This window comes from Scyliorhinus canicula, chromosome 11, assembly GCF_902713615.1.
Source record: "Scyliorhinus canicula chromosome 11, sScyCan1.1, whole genome shotgun sequence".
Classification (NCBI taxonomy): Eukaryota; Metazoa; Chordata; class Chondrichthyes; order Carcharhiniformes; family Scyliorhinidae; genus Scyliorhinus; species Scyliorhinus canicula.
This window is the reverse complement of record NC_052156.1, coordinates 9857079-9884006: the sequence shown is the minus strand read 5'-3', so window position 1 is coordinate 9884006 and position 26928 is coordinate 9857079. Positions and strand designations below refer to the sequence as shown.

At 49.1% G+C, this 26928-nt stretch overlaps 1 protein-coding gene across 1 annotated transcript in view; it reads left to right on the top strand.

Annotated features, from left to right (window-relative positions):
• Nucleotides 1-26928, top strand: part of col7a1 (collagen, type VII, alpha 1) — a 408534-nt gene that overhangs the window by 168198 nt on the left and 213408 nt on the right. The window contains exons 34-46 of the mRNA XM_038812016.1: nucleotides 2577-2603; nucleotides 5207-5320; nucleotides 6852-6923; nucleotides 9949-9984; nucleotides 11516-11569; nucleotides 11741-11809; nucleotides 13581-13694; nucleotides 15351-15377; nucleotides 18252-18305; nucleotides 18402-18473; nucleotides 20803-20862; nucleotides 24542-24577; nucleotides 26025-26069. Of these exons, the coding sequence (XP_038667944.1) occupies nucleotides 2577-2603; nucleotides 5207-5320; nucleotides 6852-6923; nucleotides 9949-9984; nucleotides 11516-11569; nucleotides 11741-11809; nucleotides 13581-13694; nucleotides 15351-15377; nucleotides 18252-18305; nucleotides 18402-18473; nucleotides 20803-20862; nucleotides 24542-24577; nucleotides 26025-26069 (780 nt within the window). The remainder of the gene's footprint in view (nucleotides 1-2576; nucleotides 2604-5206; nucleotides 5321-6851; nucleotides 6924-9948; nucleotides 9985-11515; nucleotides 11570-11740; nucleotides 11810-13580; nucleotides 13695-15350; nucleotides 15378-18251; nucleotides 18306-18401; nucleotides 18474-20802; nucleotides 20863-24541; nucleotides 24578-26024; nucleotides 26070-26928) is intronic.

The following is a 26928-nucleotide window of genomic DNA, read 5'->3' as shown; positions in this document are numbered from 1 at the left end:
TCCTAGGTGGATTGGCCATGGTAAATTGCTCTTAGTGTCCAAAACAAAAGTTGGATTGGGTGTGGTTACTGGGTTACGGGGATAGGGTGGGGGTGTGGGCTTGGGTGGGGTGCTCTTTCCAAGGGCTGGTGCAGACTCGATGGACCGAATGGCCTCCTTCTGCACTGTACATTCTATGAGATCGTGGTGTAGTGTTCATTGTCACTGGATTAATCATCCAGAGATGCAGGGTAATGCTCAGGGAATGTGGGTTCAAATCCCATCACGGCAACAGGCGGAATTTGAATTCAATTAATGCATCTGGCATATGAAGCTAATCTCAGTGAATGGTGACCATGGCAACTATCATTGATTGTTTGTGGGCGGCACGGTGGCACAGTGGTTAGCACTGCTGCCTCACAGCTCCAGGGACCCGGGTTTGATTCCGGCCTCGGGTGACTGCCTGTGTGGAGTTTTTCACGTTCTCCCCGTGTCTGCGTGGGTTTCCTCCGGGTGCTCCGGTTTCCTCCCACAGCCCAAAGATGTGTCGGTTAGGTGGATTGGCCATGCTAAATTGGCCCTTAGTGTGCAAAGGTTGGGTGGGCTTGCGAGGATGGGGTGGGGGTGTGGGCTGGGGTAGGGTGCTCTTTCAAGAGCCGGTGTAGACTCAATGGGCCGAATGGCCTCCTTCTGCACTGCCGATTTGTTGATTCTGTCATGATTCTGAATACTTATATCAAATCTCCTCTCAAACCTCTCTTGTCCAAGGGAGAATGTACCTGAGGCTTATTCAGCCAGTGAAGTGGCCGATTGATATCCTTTTCTCATTGCTGTTGGCATTTCGCCACTGGTGGGTGTGCCCTCTGCCCAGTGCATAGACCCCACCGAGTGAACCCTAGCAGCCCCCCTATGGGCTCGTGGGGGCAGGTGCTCTGCTGGAAGTAGCAGCTTCTACCCGTAAAACATCTCCTGTCAGGGAGTTGAGCTCTAATTACTGCAATCCCCCCTTTGTAGTGAATGAATGTGAATTGTTACCCGTGTGTATTTATCAAAGTCTCCCCAGCACTTGCATTCTGGACCTGAAAGAACTTCCACCCGTTTAATATTCTTGGTGTAGTCTCTGAGTGTCAAACGGCAGCTGAGAGGTTGGAGCATTTCCGGAGGGGGAGACAGAGACCGGGATTTTCCCGCCCTGGGCAGGAATGGCGGCAGGAGTGGAGAATCCAACAGGAGGCCCCAAGTGGCTTTCACGCGGTCGGAATGTTCCATTCTGATTGCCCCCTCCAACCCCCCCCCCCCCCCCCCCCCCCCCCCCCACCCGCCGACGGCAAAATAAGGTTCCTGCCATGAAAGGTGAGGAACCCCATTACTGTGCATTTTACTATCATTAGCGGGTTTCCCTGCTCCTTTATCCCCCCCCATGTTAGCATTATCCCTCCCCCAGCGACATAATGTCACTTCAGTGGAGTATACAACAGCTCCTGACAGTGGAAGAGGTGGTGTTTGAAAGGGGAGTCTTTCACTTGATTTTATTTATTTTTTGGTCAGGGCGCTCTTTAAAACGACACTCTGATCGCGCGATCGCCAACGTTGCTGAACGAAACCCCCCCCCCCCCCCCCCCGCCTGCGCCCCCTCTCCCTCTGCGTGACATCATGGGACCACCTCCAGGATTTGATTTGACTGGAAAATCCCACCCACGGAGGCAGGAGATTCCTAGAAATACCAAACGGACAATCCCACAATGGCACAAGCTGCCAAAGCAAATAGTCACAGGCCCATCACAGGAACAATGCAAGAGCCATCTTTATGTTATTTCCATTTTAAGTTTTCATTATCAGGACTACAATCTCAGCAGGCCATCCCTGGTTTAACTCGCGTAATCCATATAAATGTTGGTGGAATGTAGATATTATTTTGTGATGCCAACTTTAGGTCCCTCTCCCCTGATGGCAAGGGTGGCCATTGATGTGAGCTCTTCCTCCAGGTGCAGTCCTACTGGTGGCCACTGCTCCTAGTGGCACTGCTGAGTTGTGGGCCATCCCTTTGGCCAGCAGCTCTTAAGGACGGACAACCATTCTTAATAGGTCACCTCCCACTTGCAAGCTGTTTACATGTCTCCTTCTTCCCTTTTGGGAGCAGCACGGTAGCATAGTAGTTAGCACTGTGGCTTCACAGCGCCAGGGCCCCAGGTTCGATTCCCCGCTGGGTCTGCACGTTCTCCCCGTGTCCGCGTGGGTTTCCTCCGGGTGCTCCGGTTTCCTCCCACAGCCCAAAGACGTGCAGGTTAGGTGGATTGGCCGTGCTAAATTGGCCATTCTAAATTGCCCTTAGTCTCCAGCAAAGTTGGGAGGGGTTATTGGGTTAGGGGGATAGGGTGGAAGTGAGGGTTTAAGTGGGTTGGTGCAGACTCGATGGGCTGAATGGCCTCCTTATGCCCTGTATGTTCTATGTTCTATCACCAAATTCAGGCCTTAAATATACTCAGTGACAGAGCATGTGCAGCGTTCGTGAGAATTCCAAAGACTCATAACCCTCTGAGTGAAGAATTTTGTTTTCATTTTGTATAAGTTTCATGGAAGTATCTGTTTTTTTACAGGGTGAGAAAGGGGAACCAGGAAGAAACGTAAGTATCCCGGTAACAAGTGGCTTAATGTAGAAATTCTTGGTCAAAATTTGGCACGGTTATTTTACTCAAGCAAACATTGGCTCCTCTGTTTAGATTGCTGTTGCTTTCCTTTACATCTCTCCAATATTATTTAATTAGTTTACTCTTGTTTGGGTATTTTCTTTCACCTATACTGTATTAAACTGGGAGGATGGTGGCACAGTAGCTAGCACTGCTGCGCCACAGCCACAGGAACCCGGGCCCGATTCTAGATTTGGGTGACTGCACGTTCTTCCCGTGTCTGCGTGGGTTTCCTCCGGGTGCTCCGGTTTCCTCCCACACGTGCAGGTTGGGTGGATTGGCCATGCTAAATTGCCCCTCAGTGCCCAAAGAGTGTGGGATTGTGGGGATAGGGCAGGGAAGTGGGCCTGGGTGGGGTGCTCTTTCAGAGGGTTGGTGCAGACTCGATGGGCCGAATGACCTCCTTCTGCACTGCAGCGATTCCGTGGATCCTATGGACATGATGAATACCTGGGGCTTGAGGGGGAGGGGTATTGTGGGGGGAAGGGAGGGGGGGCGGACAGTGTAAACGTTCATTTGGATCTTGGATTCAAATGAGCAGGCAGCCCATATTCCATTCAAGCAGGGTGACCAACACTTATGAAAGAAAATATGGGGCATTTCGACCAGTGGTGTGGGGTGTGGTGATGATGAACATACTAATGGGGGTGGGAGGATGGGGTGCTGGTGACCTGAATATCCCCTGGTGATCCACAGCCACGGTGCACATGCTCACAAGAAGAACCAAAGAGGCAAAGGCAAGAGGACACCCCCGGGCTTGGCCTCCCACAGCTGCTCCAGAAATAAGGGACAAAAGGCCAGGGAGTCAAAATAAGAGCCAATCCCTTAAAATAAGGGACAGTTGGTCATCCTGTATAAAGTTTCAGGCCTACTGGACGTGAGGCCTTGGGACTAGTTTTAACTGGTTTGCCTGTCATGCCTTGCACAGCTTGCCCGATGCACAAAATCTCTGGATGCCCCTTAATTGGAAAGAAAAGAATTGGGCACTCCAAATTTATTGAAAAAGTAAATAAATAAAATAGGGATTCGATTTTCCGGTGAATTTTGTAACAAGCCATTTGGTTTGCTAATGTCCTTTCGGGAAGGAAGTCAGCCGTTCTGACCCGGTCTGGCTGACATGTGACTCCAGACTCCCAGCAATGTGGTTGAGTCTTTAATGCCCTCTGAAATGGCCAAACAAGACACTCAGTTGTATCAAACCTGCCTTTTCAAATGTGGAAGATATTTCTCTCTGTGACTGGACCCTCAAATTGAGAGCTCGAGGAATGCGTTAATAATTCTGAATCAGTGATATAACGGGATTCACTGCCAGTTGAGAACACCCTGAAAAAAGAAATGTTGGTTGGTTCAGTGATTTTTCTTGTCACCCCAGTCTACACTGCACAGCTCTGCTTTGTTGTAATGTTTGATTACCGTTCTGCTTCTTGGAGGGAAAGAGGCAAAGCTGGGAGTGCCGGACAGAAGGTTAACCCAAAGGTGTTCTGTTCCCCAGGAAACTCATCGCTTTCCCATGATGCTTGAAGGTCAGGTGTCCTCCACTGCTATAGCATTGGCATGGTCCGCATGGAGTCTCAATGTGACTGTCACCAGGATACCATCGGCCTCCTGATCATTCTCAGCACCTCTGTAAACTTTGACCTTTGTGTGGACCTTCCCTTGATTGATTGCATTCTTTTCTATTTGATTATAGCCGCACCATCTTCAACAGTGTCTTCTCTTCCTGTCCTCACAAGAAGTGTTACCTTTGGATTCCCCCAAGGATTTATCTTGGCCCTCTCCTCTCCCTAGTGGTTCCTTGCTGAGATCAGCTGAAGACTCAGGGTTAGGTTTACACGTGCCCACTGATGACACCTGGCTCCATCTTTCCATCACTTCTCCATGGCCTCGATGTTGACAGTTTTCTTTTGTCCAACATCCAATCCCGGGCGAGCCATAATTTCATCCGTTTAAAGATCGGGAAGACAGCAATTATAATTCACGGCCACCTTCCGCAAACATTCCTGACCCTGTCAGCGATATTATTCCTCTTCCTTGCCGCTGTCTCAGGCACTTCGCAAGTTTGGTAATGAGATCGTGAACATATGAAAAGGCTGACTGTCCAATACGCATTCTCCACACAACATGTTGGCCAGGCCATTATGACCGCACACTTCTTTGCCATCCCACCCGCCACATCACCTCACGCCTCTCACCCATCTTGGCGATCTCCTGAGAGAAACAAGAAAAGAGGTTAAAAAAAAAACCCCGGGCCAATAAGGGGGGAAAAAAAGTACTTTGGAAAATTTCAGTCCAACTTCCCAGGTGATAGAAAGTCTTTATTTAATTCAATGGCATACCCACTCAACGGTGTGGACTGATTAAGATCAAAACATGGTCAAGGAATAAATGGAGGAATTGAAACTGACCGATAAGTATAAGCTAAATGTAACAGGTAATGGATAATTCTAAAATCAGAGGGAATAATATGTTGAAATGGTAATAATATGTTGAAATGGTAATAATATGTTGAAATGGTTTACTGTGTTTCTTTTACTGTTCAGGGTCGTCCAGGTTTGCCAGGACCGCAAGGCCCACGTGGCCCAGTTGGAGCAACAGGGCTCCCAGGCACCGTCGAAGGAGCCCATCCAGGCCTGAAGGGTGAGAAAGGAGCTGCGGTGAGTACTTAACAAGCAACCTGTCCTCATTTATTACCCAAATGTAACCACACGCTCTTCGAGGATTCCGATGCAAGTAAATGTGAGGTCGTCCAAATTGAACCTAGGAAGCATGGATGAGAGTACTTTCTAAATGGTGAAAAGCGAGAAGCAGTGGAGGTCCAAGGCAATTAGGGAATCCAGGTACATTAAAATGTCATGAACAGGGACAGAGAATAATCAAAAAGGCTAATAGAATGCTGGACTTTCTATTTAGAGCACTAGAATACAAGAAGAGGGAGGGAGAAATCACGCTTCAGCTACACTAAGTTTTGGTTAGACCATACCAGAAGGTGTTTAGGGAACAGACTGGTAAGAATATAGGTGTAGGAGAGAGTGCAGTGTAGGTTTACCAGAATTATTCCAGGATACCAAGGGTTAATTATGACATCAGATTAAATAAACTAGGCCCATATTTCTGGGAAGTTCGAAGGTTGATTCGTGAATTAATCAGTCACCAAGATAGAGAGAAACTGAGCGGGATTCTCCGCTAACCGACGGGGTGGGGCTGGACCATCGCGAAGGAGTGGCGTGAACTACTCCGGTGTCGGGCCGCCTGGAAGGTGCGGAATGGTTGGCACCACGCCAACCGGCACCGACGGGCCTCTACTGGCTGGCATGAATTGGCGCATGCGCAGGAGCGCCAACGTGTTCGTCTCCGCGCCGGCCATGGCAGAGCTTTGCAGCGGCCGGCGCGGAGGGAAAGAGTGCCCCCACGGCACAGGCCCGCCTGCAGATCGGTGGGCCCCGATCGCAGGCCAGGCCACTGTGGGGTGTGGACCTGGTGTACTATATGCTGGTGGGTCTGGCCGAAAACGGGCGGCCGCTCGGCCCAGCGCGGAGCAGAGAACCGCCGGGGGGGGGGGCTACAGCCAACGGCCCCTGACCAGTGCTGCGCGATTCCCGCACCCGCTCAAAACCCGACGCCAGAGAATTCGGCAGCCGGTGGCGGGGCGGGATTCACGCCACCCCCCCCCCCCCCAGCGATTCTCCGACCCGGCATGGGGGTCGGACAATCCCGCCCACTATTCCCATTGGCTGACTCCCCTTCCGTGGCGTGTTTCTTGGCTGCATTGCCAGCGAGCAACGCAAATAGCCATTGACATCAACGGGACAGGAACATCCCATTGGTGGCCAATGGAAAGTCGCTTTCAAAGTGTGGCGGTGGGGGGGGGGACGGGGATTCTGGCCTACATGTCAGGAGCTTAAAGTTAGGACCAGAATTGCCTGGAGTGTAAGTAGGAAATACTTGTACACACACAGAACACTCTTCAACAAGTGGCAGTTGAGACTAGGCCAATTGTTATATTTACAACTACAATTGGTAGAGTTTCTGTCAACTCAGGGTATTGTGGGAAGTGGGTGGAGTTAGGTCAGGAATCAGTTAGGATCACACTGAATGGTGGAGCAGGCTCAGGGGCTAAATAATCGACCAGAGTTTCTGTGTTCCTGTGAGCAGTCCAGTGATTTGTGGAATGTGTCTGATTTCCAGGGATACCCAGGAAGAGATGGCATACCGGGATCGCCAGGCAGGCAAGGAAACCCAGGCTCATCTGGATTGCCTGTGAGTAGTTAATGTCCCCACAAATGCCAACATCGCGCCAGGAGTGAGATCTTTCAGGGAAATCAAAAGCTCGGGGAGTTTGCACTCACAATAACCTTAGTTTTACCAACTCCAACTGATTAATTAAGCACACTGCTGTCCTGATCCTGTCTGGCCTCGATGTGACTCCAGTCCCACACCAATGGGCCTGACACTTATTGCTCTGCAGTGTGACTCAACAAATCCATCTTTTTGTCTCAAACTACGGAAAAGAATGTCCTATGGAGCTGCAGAGAATCAAGAATGACTATCGATTTATACAACCATAGAATTCCTACAGTACCGAAGCAGGCCATTCGGCCTATTGAGTCTGCACCGACTCTCCGAAAGAGCGCCCTACCCAGTCCCACTCCCCCGACCCGTAACCTCACCTAACCTTTGGACACTAAGGGGCAGTTTAGCACGGCCAATCCACCTAACCTGCACTTCTTTGGACTGTGGGAGGAAACCAGAGCACCCGGAGGAAACCCACGCAGACACGGGGAGGAATGTGCAGATTCCACGCAGTCACCCAAGGTCCAAATCAAACCCAAGTCCCTGCCACTGTGAGGTAGCAGTGCTAATCACTGTGCCACCGTATCGCCGCTATCAACACCATCCAGTCCTAACCAGTAAATATTCTTCACCCAGCCTCACTAAAGCTGGCGTACAGTAGCATGGTGTTTATGTTACCGGATTAGTGATTTAGAGCGCTAACTAATGATCCAGAGACACAGGGCGCGATTCTCCGCCCCCCACGCCGGGTGGGAGAATAGCAGGAGCGCCTCCCGACATTTTTCACGCCCTCCCGCTATTCTCCCCCCCCACGCCCGACCCACGCCACGAATCGCCGCTCGCCGTTTTTTACGACGAGCGGCGATTCTCCGATGCCGATGGGCCGAGCGGCCGGGCCTTCACGCCCGTTTGAACACGGCAGCAAACACACCTGCTTGCTGCCGTCGTAAAACGGGCGTCAGATGCCCGTACCACGGCCGTGCCAGGGGGGGCATAGGCCCGCGATCGATGCGTCCGTAACGGACGCACTATTTTCCCTCCGCCGCCCTGCAAGATCAAGCCGTCACGTCTTGCGGGGCGGCTGATGGAAAAGACGCCAACCGTGCATGCACGGGTTGGCGTTGTCCAACCTGCGCATGCGTGGCTGACGTCATCGGCCGCGTCAGCCGGCGTGACGCTTGACATGCGGCCTTGATGACCGTCGTCAAGGCCGTGACGCACGGGGCCGCGCTCCTAGCGTCGCCCGGGGGGGAGAATCGGCCCCGGAAGTGGGCGTGAAGGCTGCCGTGGGTCACGGCCTGTCTCACGGTAGCCTTTACGATTCTTCGCATTTGTGGAGAATCTCGGCCACAGGTTCAAATCCTACTTTTAAATTCAATTAATTAATGGAATCTAGAATTGAGAGTTCCTCTCAGTAATGGTAATACCCTGAGAGAGAGACCCTACAAAGAAATTCCCTGGTTTCGACCTTTCATAATGTTCATGGGAATCCCTAAATCAAAACCATACAGACCATGGCACTAATGGAAAACTAAAAACTCTCCTGTGTGCGACTGTGGTCACCGAAAGCAGACCATGGAACACATAACGACTCAATCCCTGACTCGTATATCAAAGAGGTATTATAGTGATACCGAGGCTCCTGAAAGAATATTCTGGCTTGACCACCTTGACATACTCAGAAGAAGTGATAGTGACCTTGAAACTCTTAGATTGTCTTTAAAAACCCATCTGGGCAGCACGGTGGCGCAGTGGGTTAGCACTGCTGCCTCACGGCGCCGAGGTCCCAGGTTCGATCCCGGCTCTGGGTCACTGTCCGTGTGGAGTTTGCACATTCTCCCCGTGCTTGTGTGGGTTTCACCCAAAGATGTGCAGGTGAGGTGGATTGGCCGCGCTAAATTGCCCCTTAATTGGAAAAATTTAGTTGGGTACTCTAAAATTTATAAAAAGAAAAAAAAAACCCATCTGGTTCACTAATGTCCATCGGTGAAGACAATCTGCCGTCCTTACCCGGTCTGGCCTGCATGTGACTCCAAACCCAATGTGGTGACTCTTAACTGCCCCCCGAAATGATTTAGCAAACCACTCAGTTGCAAATCAGAATAGCGGCTCACCACCTCCTTCCCAAGGGCGGTTAGGAAGGGGCAACGATTTTCCAGCCAGACACACATCCGGCAAATGAATAATTTTCAAAAACCCGGCCATTTTACTCATTGCTGTGTGCAAGGGTCCATTGGACGACTTTGAAAAAAGCAGGGGGAGTTCTCCCCAGCGTCCCGATCAATATCCGTCCTTTAACTAACATGGCTAAAACAGGTCACCGGGCCACGCATCCCAGTGCTGTTTGTGGGATCTTGCTGTGCACAAATTGGCTGCTGCAACACTGACTCCTCGTCAAGAAAGTACTTGATTGGTTATTCTATTATTTATGACACCCAAAGGTGGTGAAAGGGAGTAAATAAATCTATGTTCTTCCTCGTGTCGTTTCTCAAGGGTAATATGCATTTCCCAAGAACAAAGAATAAACATGTTGGTAGGTGTTTGTGCTATAGAAAAGGTGCTGGAGACTGCGGCTGTGCCTCTTTGCAGATGGAACAAATCAACAGCTAGTAAACTGTTTTGTGCGGTCGTGACAGCACATGATAAATGAATAAATACAGGTAGCACGGTGGCGCAGTGGTTAGCATTGCTGCCTTACGGCGCAGAGGTCCCAGGTTCAATCCCAGCTCTGGGCCACTGTCCGTGTGGAGTTTGCACATTCTCCCCGTGTCTGCATGGGTCTCATCCTCACAACCCAAAGATGTGCAGGGTAGGTGGATTGGCCACGCTAAATTGCCCATTAATTGGAAAAAATGAATTGGGTACTCTAAATTTATTTAAAAAAAGGAAAAAGAGAATCAATTAATAAATTTTCATTTGGATTTCACTCAGATAAACATATTTGTATCAATCTTTTTCTAAGATCACCTTGTAATTAAATATTTTTGTTTAGGGGAGTCAAGGGACCCCGGGATTGCAAGGACAGCGGGTGAGTATAAATATAACCGAGGTGATTGCAATCACATCTTCCTTCGCTTTAACATCTGTCAGTGGAATTTTGTCAACTGGAGTCTGTTATGGCCATCCCTGTTGTTTCAGTGTTGAATGGGTAACTGGCCACACAGTGGCTCTGTTAGTGAGTGAGAAAGCGATCATTCTCCCATCCCATCTTCCACCAAAAGAGGGATTTCATCCCCTTATCACCTAACCTGTCGAGTTCTGTGTCCGTACTGGAGACTGCATGGAGGTCCTGTGGCTCAGTGGGTAGCATCACGGCCTCTGAGTCAGAGCTCCAGGCTCATGGCCCAATCTAGGGCTTGATGGTCAAGGAAGGTGTGCTCCTTATATGGCTAAACAGGTTGATTATTAATCTGCAAATCTTTTAAACACACAGCAAACGGCAGGTGGTAAGATTGGAAGAGGTTCCAGGTCACCTGTGTGATGGAAAGAAAGTTGGAGTCTCTACCATCACTTTCCATAGCTCCAGATTACAACATGCATGTAGAAGCACATGCATGTTGCCCCAGCAACCTGGACTCCCTGAGTGATCTGTAACACACCACCACAGGAGGCTACATCACAACTCCCATGGGCACTATTTGTGGGAGCTGTCCCCTGTGTCCTGTTATGGCCCAGGGTTTAGAGAACCCCAAAGTGTATCATGGTGTTCACCTGACCCACAACTTTTAATAGATTGTGGTATGGGGAGCACACGGCCCACTCTACAGGTGTGGTACAGCAGAAATGGAAAAGTATTTTTTGAAGCAAAACAATGTTTACTCTACGAACTCAAGTTTTTGAAACTTTTTAAAACATTACAGTGAACAACTTAGCAACCATTAATTCAAATACAACCACCAAAGAATACAACACTAAGTAATCCGTAAACTGTCCTTTTAACACCCATAAGACTTAAAAACAAAACTTTTAACAGAAGCACATCAGGTTAAAGTCACTACTGAGAGCAGTTATTAGTTTTAAATCACCAAAGGATCGATTTTCAGTCTTTAGATTACAGAGAGAGAGAGAGACTCATACATCTTCTGGCTGTGACTGCAGCTATCCAGCTCTGAAAACGAAACTAAAACACACCCTGCAGCAAACAGCCTAAAACAAAAGTAAAAAGCTGAGAGACAGCCAAGCTCCACCCACACTCAGACATCACTGATAAACACTCATTTCTTAAAGATGCATTTCTTAAACACCCATAACTTAAAGGTACTCTCACATGACCGTCCTGACCGTCATTTATCCCTCAGTTAACCTCACTGATAGCAGATTACCATGTCAGTATCACATTGTTGTTTGTGGAACGTGCTATACAGAAATTGGCTGCAGTATTTCCTGCGTTACAATATTGACACGCTTCAAAAAAATACTTCATGGCTGTAAAGGTTTGAGATGTCTTGAGGTTGTGAAAGGCATGCCATTTATTCCTGGTACCCATGTTGGCGAGGTCTGTGCCCATCCAGGAGGATACTGACCACTGTTGATGGTAAAATATCAGTTTCTTGTTTCAGGGGGAGCATGGGCTACCAGGATCAGTTGGCCCAGTCGGTCCACGGGGAGAAAAGGTCTGTACACACTTCCTCTTCAACAACACATAAAGGGTGTGGAACTTCACTTTGTCGTGTGCGTGTATTAAAGCTTCGAGTGTAACATTAAATCATCCGTTTTTTCCTCTCCAATTCAGTGCAAAATCTTTCCTTCTTTTGTTTATGTTTGTCCATTTCTTCCTCTTTTAGGGTGAACCTGGCATTGTGGTCGGAGGTGGTGGAGGCTATCCTGGCAGGAAGGGGGAGCCGGGAAATCATGTATGTACACACTCTCACTGTTTGCACAGAATTACATACAATCCGTGGCACAGAAAGAGGCCATTCAGCCCAACGGGTCTTTGTAGTGGCCGATTTAATGGACTCACCGCGTGGCCGACTTGGTGTCGGGATCAGGCTGTTGAATCTCGCAAGAGGCGTCTCGCGATATTTGCGAAGTTTGAAAAGCCACCCGGGATTTAACGGAGTCTGGCGAGACGTCGCAATCTGAATCTTGCCCTCGCTGGCGTGATCCAAATCACCATATTTAAGTGAGCCATTAGGCTCATTCGATGGAGCAGTTCAAAACCATGAGCGGCCTGGACAGAGAAGATCGGGAGAAACTGCTCCCATTGGCGGGACGATCGAGAATCAGAGGGCACAGATTTAAACGAATTGGCACGAGAGACAAAGGCGGCAGGCGGAAAACCTTTCTTACACGGCGTGTGTTTAGAATCTGGAATGCATGCACAGCCTGCGGAACGTAGTGAAGGTGGCGTCAATTGAGGCATTCAATCTGAAAAGGAGCGGTGAAAAGGCAGGGGAGTGGCGCAAGATGAATTCCTCCTTCAGAGGGTCAGCACAGACAAGATGGGCCAACAGGTCTCCTTCTGTGCTATTACCATTCAATGATCCGATGAAAAGTGGAGCTGTCAGATTGTGACTCAAAAGTCACCTGGCTCCCGAATGTCCGTCTCTCGGCCGAGTGGTTCCAGGCTAGGAACAGGTTTGACAGAGAGCTGAAGGAGGACGTGCCAGATATGCTTTGAATGAAAATAATACAACCATCCATGTTCTGTACCTGCATTGGACCTCAGCCTCCATTGAAATAACTCGTGATATTTGTTCCATTACTTCTTGACGGCTGGAGGATTCCAATACCAAAATAGCTGATATTGCCTGACACAGGAATCAATTGGTTGCTTCTGTTAAGGAAACAAAAACATAATCTCGCTTTGATTCCTTGGGAACTCTTCAGATGTTACCATCAGTGAAATTATATTGAGGCTGTTGACCAATCAGAGATTTATCTTCCCTAACTGTAGCCTCTCCTAACCCTGGAACACTCCCGATCTCTGTAACTCACCAAAGCTCCTCAGGAAGCACCTACCAAACCCACGGCCTCTGCCACCTAGAAGGACAAGGGCAGCAGATACCTGGGAGCACCACCACCTGGAAGTTCCCCTCCAAGTAGCTCACTTCCTGACTTGGAAATCTATCATCGTTCCTTCACCGTCGCTGATCAAAACTCTGGAACTCCCTCCCTAACAGCGCTGTGGGTGCACCTACACTAGTGGATGCAGCGGTTCAAGAAGACCGCTCGCCACTACCTCCTCAAGGGAAATTAGGGATGGCCAATGAGTGCTTCATAACTTGAATGAATAAAATTCAATTTCCACAGTCCTCACAGACCCCTGTCCTCCTCCAATACCAACTCCTTGAGCACCCAGATTTTAATTTCTCCACCATTGTTGGACTTGCCTTTTGCTGCCTCAGTCCTGAGCTCTGGAATTCCAATAGTACATGTCTCCACCTTTCTATCTCTCTCCGCCTTTATACAATCTTTTACCTGCCTCTTTCACCAAGCTTTTGGTCACCAGTCCTAATGTCTGATGATGTGGGTGTGTCAAATGTTATTTGCCGTTGCTCCTTGGGATGTTTTTAACCATATTATACAGGCTATGTGAATGCGGTAAATTGTTGTTTGATGCAATATCTGAACTATATTTTAAAATGGTCATTACTTCAACACATCTTTCTATACTCATTGCAGGGTATTCCTGGCCCACCTGGACTTCCTGGAGAGAGGGGTGATATTGGACCTCCAGGCCATATCGGACCACGAGGTCCCATTGGCCCTCCAGGACCTGCTGGGAGGTCTGTCAAGGTACGTTGTCAACTCATCCAAAAGAAAATGCCCTTGCACGAACAATTAATATCAAGAGCCAGGGAGAAACACCCACTTGATCCCCCTTGATAGCTCCCCTGCTTTGTGCTTGATGCTTGTGGCTGAGTTGAAGCTAGTTCTCTTGGAAGTGAGACTCTTTGGCTTCAGCTGTAGATCCATGGGCAGTGCTCTCAGTCAGGAAGGTTGTGGGTTCAAGTCCTACTCCTGAGGTTAGAGCAATGCTTGACTGCTGCAGGTGTCATTGTTTGAGGGGACCTCAAAACCGAGATTCCGGCTGCCCTCTAAGGTGGGTGCAAATGGTCCGATGGTTTTATTTCTAAGAGGGTGAGAGGAGTCCTTCTGTGGCCAGTAACACTGCCTGACTTTAGAAGATTGGGGGAGGTGGGGGAATCTTGAAAATGAAAATGAAATTAAATGAAAATCGCTTATTGTCACGAGTAGTCTTCAATGAAGTTACTGTGAAAAGCCCCTAGTCGCCACATTCCAGCACCTGTTCAGGGAGGCTGGTACGGGAATTGAACCGTGCTGCTGGTCTGCCATGGTCTGCTTTAAAAGCCAGCGATTTAGCCCAGTGTGCTAAATCAGCCCCTATCTTGTTGAGCTGCGAAAAGATTCAATATGATAAATACAGCAAACGATTTCCTCTGATGGAGGAATGAAGAATCAGTGGACACGATTTTAGACGAAAGAGAAAATGCTGCAAAGCCTCAGCAGGTCTGGCAGCATCTGTAGAGAGAGAAAAGAGCTCACGTTTCGAGTCCAGTGACTCTTTGTACATAATCTTAGAATTTTACCATTTAGGAAAGCATGTTTACATCCCAAGGGTGTAAAGTCACCATAATCCGAGATGTCTATAGGCTGTTTTCCCCAATTGAGGGGGGTAAGAAGAGCTGGCTTGTAGGTGATTTAACCTGAGAGTCACCACACCTCAGGCGAGGGGCAAGGTTGAGAAAGCAGGGCCTTCATGAACAACCTCAGATGGTTACGGGAATTGAACCCACGCAGCAGGCCTCGCTCCACGTCACATACCAGCTGTCCAGCCCCTCAACGGTAGTAGAAATCTCAAATTCTCTTTGAAGACTGCAGTCGATATATTTCTGTTTGGGCAATATAGAAAAAGGCAGGTTGACGTAGTTGAGGAACAGATCAGGCATCTTCTAAATCTTCGGCTGAGCAGGCTTGTGGAGCCGACATGGCCTCCTACCCCTTCTAAGTTTGATGAACTTACATCCCCTGTACGAGAATTACTCTTCCACATGTGCTGGAAACTGCAATGTGTAAATGGCAGTATAACTGCAGGCCAGGACAAGGGTAAACCGATGTGAACCTGCCTCAACATCTCTCCCACTGGTATCATCTCCTGTCAATTCAGCAAGATCCGACCTGCTCTGAAACTCACTTTGAAAGTAACAAGAGTAATCAATTAAAACTTGCAAGTTCAGTATTGCCTTTAATTATGTACTTGTATATTGATAAGAGTCGGCATCGACTGTGTTCCACCACACCATCCGAGGGGTTTGAAGAGTGTTCAGTGTTTAATTCTGTCTGACGGCATTGCAAATGAATAGTTTACTCTTCTCCGCAGGCGGCTGTTCTTGGAATGTTCTCCTTATTCTGTTTCTCATTCTGTTGCAGGGGGAAAAGGGAGAACCAGGTGAGAGAGTAAGTGAATGTTCCATTCAATCATCATCGCAAACTGATTTATTTTAGTGGCGTATTTCCTTCTTTAACTTTGTTACTGTTTTTGCCACTCTCTCTTTCTCTCTTGAAAAATGCAACATTTGCTGGGGTCTGCGTCTTCTGCTCGTCCTATACCTGAGAGCTTAACCATTGTAATGCTTCCTGGCTGGGTCCCAGGGCTGCATTCTCACCATGGTTGGCACAGCTGCCTCCCAGCGCGAGTGACCTGGGTTCGAATCCGACCTCAGTTGACTTTCTCTGTGTGGTTTGCGCGTTCTCCCCGTGTGTGCGTGGGTTTCCTCCCGGTGCTCCAGTTTCCTCCCACAGCCCAAAGATGTGCAGATTAGGTGGATTGGCAATGATAAGTTGCCCCTTAGGATGGGGCTGCAGGAATGGGGGGGCATTGGGTCTAGGTAGGGTGGTTTTTCAATGGGTTGGCAGACTCAATGGGCCAAATGGCCGCCTCCTGCACTGTAGAGATTCTATGCCTGGTCAAATCCAGCCCTCCGTAGTTGAGACCAGGGCCTACCAATGTTAGATGGGCTCCTGAGCCGCACTATTGGCCAGTTTCCACTCAAACGTGGATACTTACCAGGAGGGACCTTAGATAGTGCTCTTCCCCATTTCTCCCCATTTTCCAAAGGACGCTGAGACCCTGTGTACACTGAAGGCCCCATAGTGTGAATGTTACCATCTGAAGTATCTCACACTGAGCATGTGACTCCCCTTCACAACTGCCTGACTGGGCAACGATACAGATCACACTCACTCCTGTTTCTCTGACTGGTCAGATCTCCTATCCCTCCACCTTAACTGGATTTCATGGCTCGCCTTTCTCTATATGTGGCTGTGCCTGACGGGTTGCTGTTTTCCTTTCTGGATGACTCCCGGTGATTCCTGTTGCCCTGTTCAGTTGTGTCCCTTTGCTGTATCTATCTTTGTGCGGTTGGGTCCCCATTCTGTTCATTGTCCAGTTAGACTGAGTCCTCACCCTCGCAGGTTGGTTGCATCCCAGGCATTCATTTTTCCTGCTGAGGGAGACTCGTAGGCTTATATATAACTCCAAATAACTGGCATTCAGCTGGAATTGAAAGTTAGCCTCGGTAGCCATGACAACTCCCATTGATTGATACATAAACCCAGCTGGTTCGTTCATGTCCTTCAGAGAGGGAAATCTGCCATCCTTACCCGGTCTGGCCTACATGTGACTCCAGACCCATGGCAATGTGATTGACTCTCAAATGTCCTCTGAAATGGTTGAACAAGCCACTCAGTACAAGGATAATTATAATAATAATCTTTATTGTCACAAGTAGGCTGACATTAACACTGCAATGAAGTTACCATGAAAAGCCCCCAGTCGCCACTTTCGGGCGCCTGTTCGGGTACACAGAGGGAGAATTCAGAATGTCCAATTTCCCTAACAAGCACTTCTTTCGGGACTTTGGGGAGGAAACCGGAGCACCCGGCGGAAACCCACACAGACACGGGGAGAATGTGCAGACTCCGCACAGACAGCGACCCAAGCCGGGAATCGAACCTGGGACCCTGGCGTTATGAAGTAACAGTGCTAACCTCTGTGCTACCGCACTGCGTAATTAGAGATGGACACCAAATGCTGGCCTTGCCAACGTCACCCAACGTCACAAAATAAATTCCTATATTAGAATCTAAAGTACACAGTGGATTCAGTAGTTGAATTGAAAAAGCACCATAATTTCTCACCATTTGATGGCATGTCAGGTTTCAGGAGGTAAAGCACAACCAATCTTGGTTTACTTGTGTTTTCTTGTTAATCATTAATATCAGAAAATACGTTCCTGCATGTTGCTAAAGAAAGTGACAGCATCTCTGAAACCCTCACACTCTACTAGGGCAGCAGGCAGATAGGAACACCGCCACCTACAAGCCACATAGCATCCTGACTTGGAAATATATCGGCAGTTCCTTCACTGTCGCTGGGTCAAAATCCCTAACAGCACTGTGGGTGTGCCGACAGCACATGGACTGCAGTAGTTTGAGAAGGCAGCTCACCACCACCTTCTCAAGGGCATTTAACGATGAGCCAGCGTAGATCGCACATGAACTAAAACAAAATAAACACAACTTCGAATCCTGTTCCTATTAAGATCTAGATATACAAAGATTTGTTTAGTGTCCTTGTTAAACAGATGGAGGTGATTGCAATGCTAGTAGGTCAGGCTGCAAGAGAATGCATTCAAACATAACAATCTCTTTCCTACCCTCTCCCCATCACACCATCCATTCCCCAACAATCTCCTCCACGGGAGAGTGTGGGCGAGGTTTGAGGTGATTTTACTGATGGGGGGAATCCCCGACAGTTCCAGCTTGACCACTGGGCAACAGAGATGTGAGATGGAAAGAGCAGTGCGGGGTCAATCCCAGTACCGGCTGAGGTCATTCACGGAAGGCCCCGACTTCTCAACTTTGCCCTTCGCCTGAGATGTGGGTGACCCTCAGGTTAAACCACCACCGGTCAGCCCTCTCCCTCCCCCCCCCCAAAGGGGAAAGTAGCCTGTGGTCATCTGGGACTGTGGTGACGTTCCTCTCCCACCTGCCCAGCTAAATAAGGAGGTTCGCTGGCAGCGTGGGAATGAAAATGAAATGAAATGAAAATCGCTTATTGTCACAAGTGGCCTTCAAATGAAGTTACTGTGAAAAGCCCCTAGTCACCACATTCCGGCGCCTGTTCGGAATTGGACTCGCACTGCTGGCCTGCCTTAGTCTGCTTTAAAAGCCAGCTTTTTAGCCCACTGTGCTAAACCCGCCCCTAATGTTGGACCTAATGGAAAAGCAGATCTAAACGGCTGATTGACCATTTAACTTTTCCCACAGGATTCGCCAACCTCGGTGGACGGAAATGGCCAGAAAGGAGACCCTGGGCGACAGGTTAGTATTTAAGAATTAGGAGCAGTACCCAAAAGAACGAATTTGCATCACTGATCTATTATATCAGTTAGAACTAACAATGCGTTTTCTTTCAAGGGAAATCCTGGTGAATCTGGTAGCCCAGGACCGAGAGGGCCCCCTGGCACATCAGGACAGAAAGGTGACAAGGTAAATGTGGATTATTTTCATTCCATGATTTAAAGATCAGTAGCTTTAAGAAGGTCAGCCACAAACAGTGGCCGAAATCGTCTTTCCTCGTTCGCAGCTGGCATTTTCCGATGCCACTGGAAGTGAATGGAATTTTGGCTGGGAAACTAAATTCTCCATTCTCTCCCGTAACGGCCCACGCCACGGACGGGACTGGAGAATCCCGCCCAGTATTTTCAGGTGGCCTGAGGCAGCAGGAGATGTTGGCACAGGTTCAGGATTGTGGGGGGCAGGTTGAGGGCAGACATCGGTGTCATATTCTGGTTGATGAAGAGCTGATTTTGTGCCGCAGCGGCTAGTGTCCGAGCCAGAGATTCCGTGTTCGAACCCCGGCCCAGGACCTGATGGGAAGGTGAGTTCATAATGTGGGCCAAGCAGGCTGATGGTCATAAAAACAGAAATTGCTGGAAAAACGCAGCCAGACTTGAAACGCCTTCTTTCTCTCTCCATAGATGCTGCCAGGTATCCTGGGATTTTCCAGGATTTTCTGTTTTTGTTTCATATTTCCAGCATCTGCAGTATTTTACTTTTATTTTAGGTTGATTGTCAACCTGCAAATGTTTCCAACACACCTCTGGCACGTGGTAAGAGCGGGAAAGACTCCTGTTCAACCACGCTTGATGTGGCGTGCCGCTCTTTGTTAATTCCAGTAATTGTACGTTGAGGAAAGATCGATTCTGAAAGCAGCCGATACTGGAAGACAGGTTTATTTCCAAGCTTGCCGAATAAAGATGCAAACTCTTGCAATTTCCCCCAACACCCATTGTGAGCAGCTTTTTCTAATCTTGCAATCGGGCTGCACGGTAGCCTAGTGGTTAGCACTGTTGCTTCACAGCACCAGGGTCCCAGGTTCGATTCCCAGCTTGGGTCACTGCCCGTGCGGAGTCTGCACGTTCTCCCCCGTGTCTGTGTGGGTTTCCTCCGGGTGCTCCGGTTTCCTCCCACAAGTCCCGAAAGACGTGCTGTTAGGTGAATTGGACATTCTGAGTTCTCCTCTGTGTACCCGAACAGGCGCCGGAATGTGGCGACCAGGGGATTTTCACAGTAACTTCATTGCAGTGAAGCCTAATTGTGACAAGATAGTTGTATTCATGTATTTGTCACAACGCCCCTTAAAAGTCACGTTTGTGTCTACTTTCACTATCTCCCCTGGCGGCGAGTTCCAGGCTCCCACCACCCTCTGTGTAAAAAAACCTGCCTCGTACATCTCCTTTAAACCTTGCCCCTCCTTCGCACCTTAAACCTATGCCCCCGAGTAATTGACTCTTCCAACCTGGGAAAAAGTTTCTGACTATCCATTCTGCCCACGCCCCTCATAATCTTGTAGACTTCTGTCAGGTCGCCCCTCAACCTCCGTCGTTCAAGTGAGAACAAACCGAGTTTCTCCAACCTCTCCTCGTAGCTAAAAAAACAACCTAAGTTTTCCCAACCTCTCTTGGACATTCCACAAGCTGGGTCTGGATGTATGATCATATCAGCCACCGGGCTAAGAGATCTCATGGCCTTCAAGTTTCACTTCCTGAGCTCTCTTTAAGTTGCTGCCGTTCCGCCTCTCCAGCTGGTCCTTTTTCGCTCGTTGACACTTCCAAGACCCTTTGTTATCCAATTCTTTCTTAAATTAAGGGGCAATTTAGCGTGGCCAATCCACCTACCCTGCACATCTTTGGGTTGGTGGCAGTGAGACCCACACAGACACGGGGGGGGGGGGGGGGGGGGGAATGTGCAAACTCCTCACGGACAGTGACCCGGGGCTGGGATCGAACCCCGGTCCTCGGCGCCGTGAGGCAGCAGTGCCAACCACTGCGCTACCCTGCCGCCCTTTTGCTATCCAACTTGACTTATTTTCCCAAACTGTGGTGGGAAAAAAGCACTGGATTTCTTTCACGCAAGCCAGGACACTGGATTCAGTCAAGAAACAGCTGGAAGCTGGAATGGGAGGCAGAGGGCTGGGGCAGGCTGAGATTGGGAACCAAAGGAAGTGTTTCCATCAAACGAAATGTGAGGGCAAGATGATCAACATGATGGAATCTCTGTGACTGGAAATGAAAGCCCTGCTTTCCGACCATTAAACATGGCTTCTTGGCACCAATACTCTGGAAGCTGATTCACCGAATGGGCGAGGGTGGTGCTGGGGTTTACTCCAGCCCATTACTACGAGTAGCAGCAAGGCTGGTGAGTAATTGTTACTCGGCCTCAACTAACCGCATGGCGATTCTGGAAAAACAAGGCTGCTTTAATAAAAATGACATTCCTCCAAACGGTGCCTGAGATTTTCTTTCTGTATTGCCAGGGCAACGACGGTGAAGGTTTCCCGGGAGTACCAGGCCGTCAAGGAGAACCAGGTGACCGGGTTAGTGAAGTTACGAATCTCAACAAACCAAATGGCTTACCTTTGTTAAATTATGTGGAGAAAGCCTTTTCATTCACCGTGTTAAAGTATTTCTGCTCTTTTCTCACACACTCGGAGTCACACCTTGGCGTTCGGCGACGGGGCGGGGAATACCGGATGATGCCTAGGAGTACGCCACACGCCATATCCACGACCTCAGGCCATTACCTGAGGCCTGGCCCCTCGATGCTCCGTCCCTGACCAGCCGAGTTCCCGACAGCGGGGGTCTCTCATGGCCTCACCCATCGGGAACTCAGCGTGGCGGCTGCGGACTCAGTTCAGTGCCGCCACAGTATGGGGAGGATCGATCCACCGGCGGAGGGGGGGGGGGCGGGTGGCTTTGTGGGGAGGGCGATCCGGGGCATGCGAGCCGGCCGAAGGGAGGGGGACGACTATTTTTGCGGGCTGGGTTGTGGGCTGTGTCCGCCATGAAGCACGGCGCGGCCGCTGCAGGGAGCAGGGAATCGGTGGCCGTTTTGCGCCACTTTTCCCGGCGTAAAACACCACCGTGTTCACGCCGACGTGGGGACTTAGTCTCCCAAACGGAGACTAAAGTTCGATATGCATTGGAGAAAGAACGTGGGGTGGAATTTTCTTTTTTCTGCCGCTGCATAGCCGGCATTTCTCGTCACATTGGGAAGCGCTGAGAAAATTAATGGGCGAGATTCTCCCATATGGGGAGAAATCGTAAGGCTGGCGTCAAATCCGGGCGGGTTTGACGCCAGCCCCCCCTTCCCGACCGGGAACCGATTCTGGTCCCCGGTCGGGGCTAGCAGCCCGACGCCGTAAGCTCCGGCATCACGGGCTTAACGAGTTTCGTTAAGCCCGCTTGCCGGAGTTAGCGCCGGCTGACGCGTCATATGACGTCAGCCGCGCATGCGCGGATTGGAAGACTCCAACCCGCGCATGCGCGGATGACGTCATCGCGTATTTGCGCGAAACCCGCGCATGCGCGGGCCGGGATGCCCCTCAGCCGCCCCGCGAATGGATACTGCGGGGCGGCGGAAGGACAAATAGTGCGCGGGCATCGGGCCCGCTGCCCGCGATCGGTGCCCACCGATCGTGGGCCCATGGCACCCTTGGCACGGCCGTGGTACTGCCGTGCCAATCGGTGCCATGGTTATAAAATGCGAGTGTTTACGGCCGTTTTTACGAACGGCCAGACCAGGTGTGTTTGCCGTTCGTAAAAACAGCCGTAAAGGGCTGGGAACCCGGCCCATCTATCAGCTGTGAATCGCTGCCGGCCGTAAAAAAACGGCGGCAGCGATTCGTGTCGGGAGTTGGGCGTGGGGGGGGGGGGGAGAATTGCGGGAGGGCGTCGGAACAGTGTGGCGGTAAAATTTTACGAGCCACGCTATTCTCCGCACCGTCAGGAGTGCGGAGAATCTCGCCCAATGGATCTGGGAGGGTTGGAAAAGGTCAGAAACACTGGGAATCAAATAAAGGCACTCCGCTCGTGATCTTAAAAAAACAACCCTTCCACAGACACACAGACCATCCCCACGCACACCGAAAGCACCCCTCCAATGGGTATGGGGAACCCCCTATGGCAGGTGGCAGTGCCATGGGTGCAGAATCCGGCGGGAGTTTAAAAAACGAGAATCTCGTGGCTGAGAGCCCATTTTCATATCTCCACCAACCCTCCACTGGGGATGGAATGAGCTTTCTGCCCTCATAATGTCATTAAAGGGCTTCCTCGCTGCATAGTCCCCCACATTGGAATCTCACATTGGTCAGTGAGGTTTACATATAAACATGTGTAAATATAAAATTCGCACAACGAATGAACGGGCATCACGTGACAATTACCAGGCAGGAATGTTCCCTTCCAGTCGGGGAACACTTCAGCAGTCAAGGGAATTCAGCCTCTGATCTCCGGGTAAGCGTTCTCCAAGGCGGCCTTCAGGACGCGCGACAACGCAGTGACCACTGCCACCTCAAAGGACGAGGAGAGCAGATGCATGGCAGCACCTGCAAGCTCCCCTCCAAGCCCCTGATTTGGAACTACAAAATGCTGGAACTATCTCCCTAACAGCATAGTGTGTTCGCACCGACACCACATGTAGCACAGCGGGTCAAGAAGGCAGCACACCACCATCTTCTCCAGGCTAATTAGAGGTGGGCAGCAATGCTGGACTTGCCAGTGACACCCACATTCTATCAAAGAGTAATTTGACACAAGGCTGTGATTTCTGGGGGTCAATAAAATCTGTCAAGAGATGAATACATGTTTGTTAGTTAATAGTATGGAGCACAGGTGAGTAAATGGAGTTGAAAAATTAAACGAAATGAAAATCGCTTATTGTCACGAGTCGGCTTCAATGAAGTTACTGTGAAAAGCCCCTAGTCGCCACATTCCGGCGCCTGTTCGGGGAGGCCGGTACGGGAATTGAACCGTGCTGCTGGCCTGCCTTGGTCTGCTTTAAAAGCCAGCGATTTAGCCCAGTGTGCTAAACCAGCCCCGTGTATGTCACTGTTAGTTTGTGTGTGTCTCTGTGTGCGGTTTGTGTTTCTTGTATGTCTGCTGTATGTGAATGCTGATCTGTGTGTGTGTGTGCGTGTGTCTGTGTGCATGTGTATTTCCTGTATGCCTGTACTCTATGTCAATGTTGGTTTGTGTGTGTCTCTGTGTGAGTGTGTGTGTGTTTCCTGTATGTCTGTACTGTGTGTGAATGTTGGTCTGTGTGTCTCTGTGTACATGTGTGTGTTTCCTGTATGTCTGTACTGTGTGTGAATGTTGGTCTGTGTGTCTCTGTGTGTGGTGTATATTTCTTGTATGTCTGTACTGTGTGTGAATGTTGGTCTGTGTGTCTCTGTGTACATGTGTGTGTTTCCTGTATGTTTGTACTGTGTGTGAATGTTGGTCTGTGTGTCTCTGTGTACGTGTGTGTTTCCTGTATGTCTGTACTGTGTGTGAATGTTGGTCTGTGTGCGGTATGTGTTTCTTGTATGTCTATATTGTGTGTGAATGTCGGTCTGTGTGTCTCTGTGTACGTGTGTGTCTTTCTTGTATGTCTGCACTGTGTGAATGTTGGGTTTGTGTGTGGCAACATCAATGCAAACCAGTTCCATTGTCTAGTAATTTGCTGATCCACTTTTCAGTTTTATACATGATCAATGTCATAGGAGAACTGGTTCAGGGGGGATATCTTGGCCAGGAAATTTGGTTTTACGGAAACGTTAAATGCCTATTTATGTCTTTTGTGTGGGGCAGAGGTAGTCCTGGTGCCTCAGAGACCATTAGTTTGAAGGTCTTTGTCCTGCTGTGTGGTGTAATGATATTCCATGGACTCGAGAATAACACATCTCCTGTGAAATTGCTTGCAGTGTGAGATGGAGGGTATGCTGTTTTACACCATTCGACAAATAAAACATTATTCTGCTGCCGAGTTATATAACCTCGTGTTTCCCTTTATGATCACGTGATTGAAAAGATAATACTTCCTTGAGGTCAGCTGGAGGCAAACTGCTCAGCAAAATGCTGAGTTAATTTGATGTCAGAATAAAGATAGGAAATGTATTGTCCTTCTTCAATTAGTTAACAATAACATGACGTGGAAATGTGCACATGCAGAATCTCAAGTGTCACTCACGTCTCAAAGTTCCCATGATTAATTGTTAATCTCTCCGATTTCTTCAGGGCCCCAGAGGACCTCATGGTGAACCGGGAGACAAGGCAAGTGTTTCAGTGCTAAGTTCCATATACATTCAGCTGAATTCTCCGTCGTTCCTGTCATGATATGCACTCATGCTCATAATGAGATACAGACAGGTTGTGACAGACACCCAGTACAGCCAATCAACACACAGGACAGAACACAACCAATCACCAGGCAGAACACTAGAAGGTGGTCTCCCACTATAAAACGCACAAGGCGTCAACACTCTGCCTCTTTCCACTGGTGACAACTGTAGTGACAGTCAGGGTGTATGTATTAGTTAGCACCTTCTACACGTGGCTCAGAGCTAATCTGGTCTAGTTAGTTATAGTAAGCACGTTTAGATCAGTAAAGTGTATTGAACTAACATCACAGTTTGGAGTCTACTGTCAAGTACAACTGCATCCAGTTGCAGTCTGTGTTACCCCATGGTGAATAACACAGCAGGTGGGATCCTCCGTTTCGCCGGCAGCGCACTCGTCCACGGATTTCCTGATGGCATGGGGGTGCCCATTGACCAGCTGCCGGGACGGAGAATCCAGCTGCCGGTGGGGAGGTGCGGCAGGATGGAGAATCCCACACACTACCCTTTTAAATAGCCTCTATTAAATTTGATTTTCTCTTCCTTAATCATGCGCCACAGAATATGATGTTCTTATGGGCTGGTAGGGATGGGAAAGAATGTTGTCAGTGGAGAGTCTTCGGCTGAGTTAATGCGGATGGGTGAGTATTTCGGAATTTTGCTTGATAGCTGGTGGTAAGTAAGCATGGGGACACACTGGGCCAAGAATGCAAGGTCCTGCCCTCAATGGGCTCAGCTTTTACAGTGGAAATAAGGATGAGGCTATTGCCGTTCACCGTTATTTACATGGAAATCGGACAGCAATTTCCATCCACCACATTGGAATTTGCTGTCTGAGGCACCCTGCTTCACCAGAAGCCACGGCATATCTGTTTCTCACCAAGTGACTCAGCATTTCAACACTGGACCAGCATGAAGTGGCTGAATAGGTAGCGGTTAAACTCAACTAAAATGTTAGGGTTTATCTACTGCGGTGCAAGTGTCCTTTTAGCAATGTGATATGTCTTAACTTCAACAAAACAACCTCTCTGGGAGTAAAAAATTATTTTTTCCGGTGCAAAGTCTCATTCCTTCAGCTTTTAATTATAGTTGGTTTTTTAATAGTAGATTTTTAAAAATAGAAAAACAAGATTTTTTTTCCTGTTTATCCTTTGTCTCTTTTATCTCTCTCAATTCAATCTTTCTTTCAAGCTTGCTGGCGTAGTATCCTTAGGGTGGGGTCCTTTTGGTTCCAGATTTGGAACAGGAATGGGTGATAGGTTATCTCGGGCTGCTGCTGGAAAGAATTAGGAGGACGAGAGGGAGTGACTAGAACAGCTCAAACCAAAATGTCCAGGCGGGTATTTTAATGCGTCATCTTATTTTTGTTTTTTGATGGATAGGGAGACAGAGGCCAGCCAGGTGAGATCGGTTCATCAGGGTCCCCGGTAAGTGATTTCTCCCAGTCTTTACAACCCTTTTTATTTTGTGGGATCCTGCTGTGCCATTTCTGTAAAAGTTCACTGCGGCAACTTGCCAGTCTTCTTCGGGAGCACCTCTCAAATCCATGACCTCTCCCATGTCACAAAGGGTCAAGTGAAACCTTACCAGGAGCCCTGACTAATTATGTACACGCACAAATTATTCCAGACTCCAGCTAAAGTTCCCGCCTGCACCAGCTCTGAGCTTGCATCCTTCCCTCCTATCTCCCTTCATTCATAGGAACATAGAAGATAGGGAGGAGGCCATTCGGCCCTTCGAGCTTGCTCCGCTATTCATTATGATCATGGCTGATCATCCATCTGAATAGCCTGATTCCGCCTTCCCACCCCCCACTCCCCGCCATATCCTTTGATCCCCTTTGCCCCAAATGCTATATCTAACTGCTTCTTGAAAACATAGTGTTTTGGCCTCAACTACTTCCTGTGGTAACAACTTCCTCAGCCGACCACTCTCTGGTTGAAGAAAGTTCCTTTCATCTCTGTCCTAAATGGTCTTCTCCTATCCTTAGACTGTGACCCTTGGTTCTGGACACCCCCACCATCGGGAACATCCTTCCTGCATCTACCCTGTCCAGTCCTGTTAAAATTTTACAGGTTTCTATGAGATCCCTCCTCATTCTTCTGAATTCCAGCGAGTACTATCCTAGCCAACTCAATCTCTATGACACTTGCCTCCTGCTCCCTTGACCCTATTCCCACAAAATTCCTCATCACTCAACTTTCCCACCTGATCCCCATGTTAGCCAACATTGTTACTGGTTCTCTCCCTGCAAGGTGTTGTCCCTCTCTCCTCCAAATCCCTCTC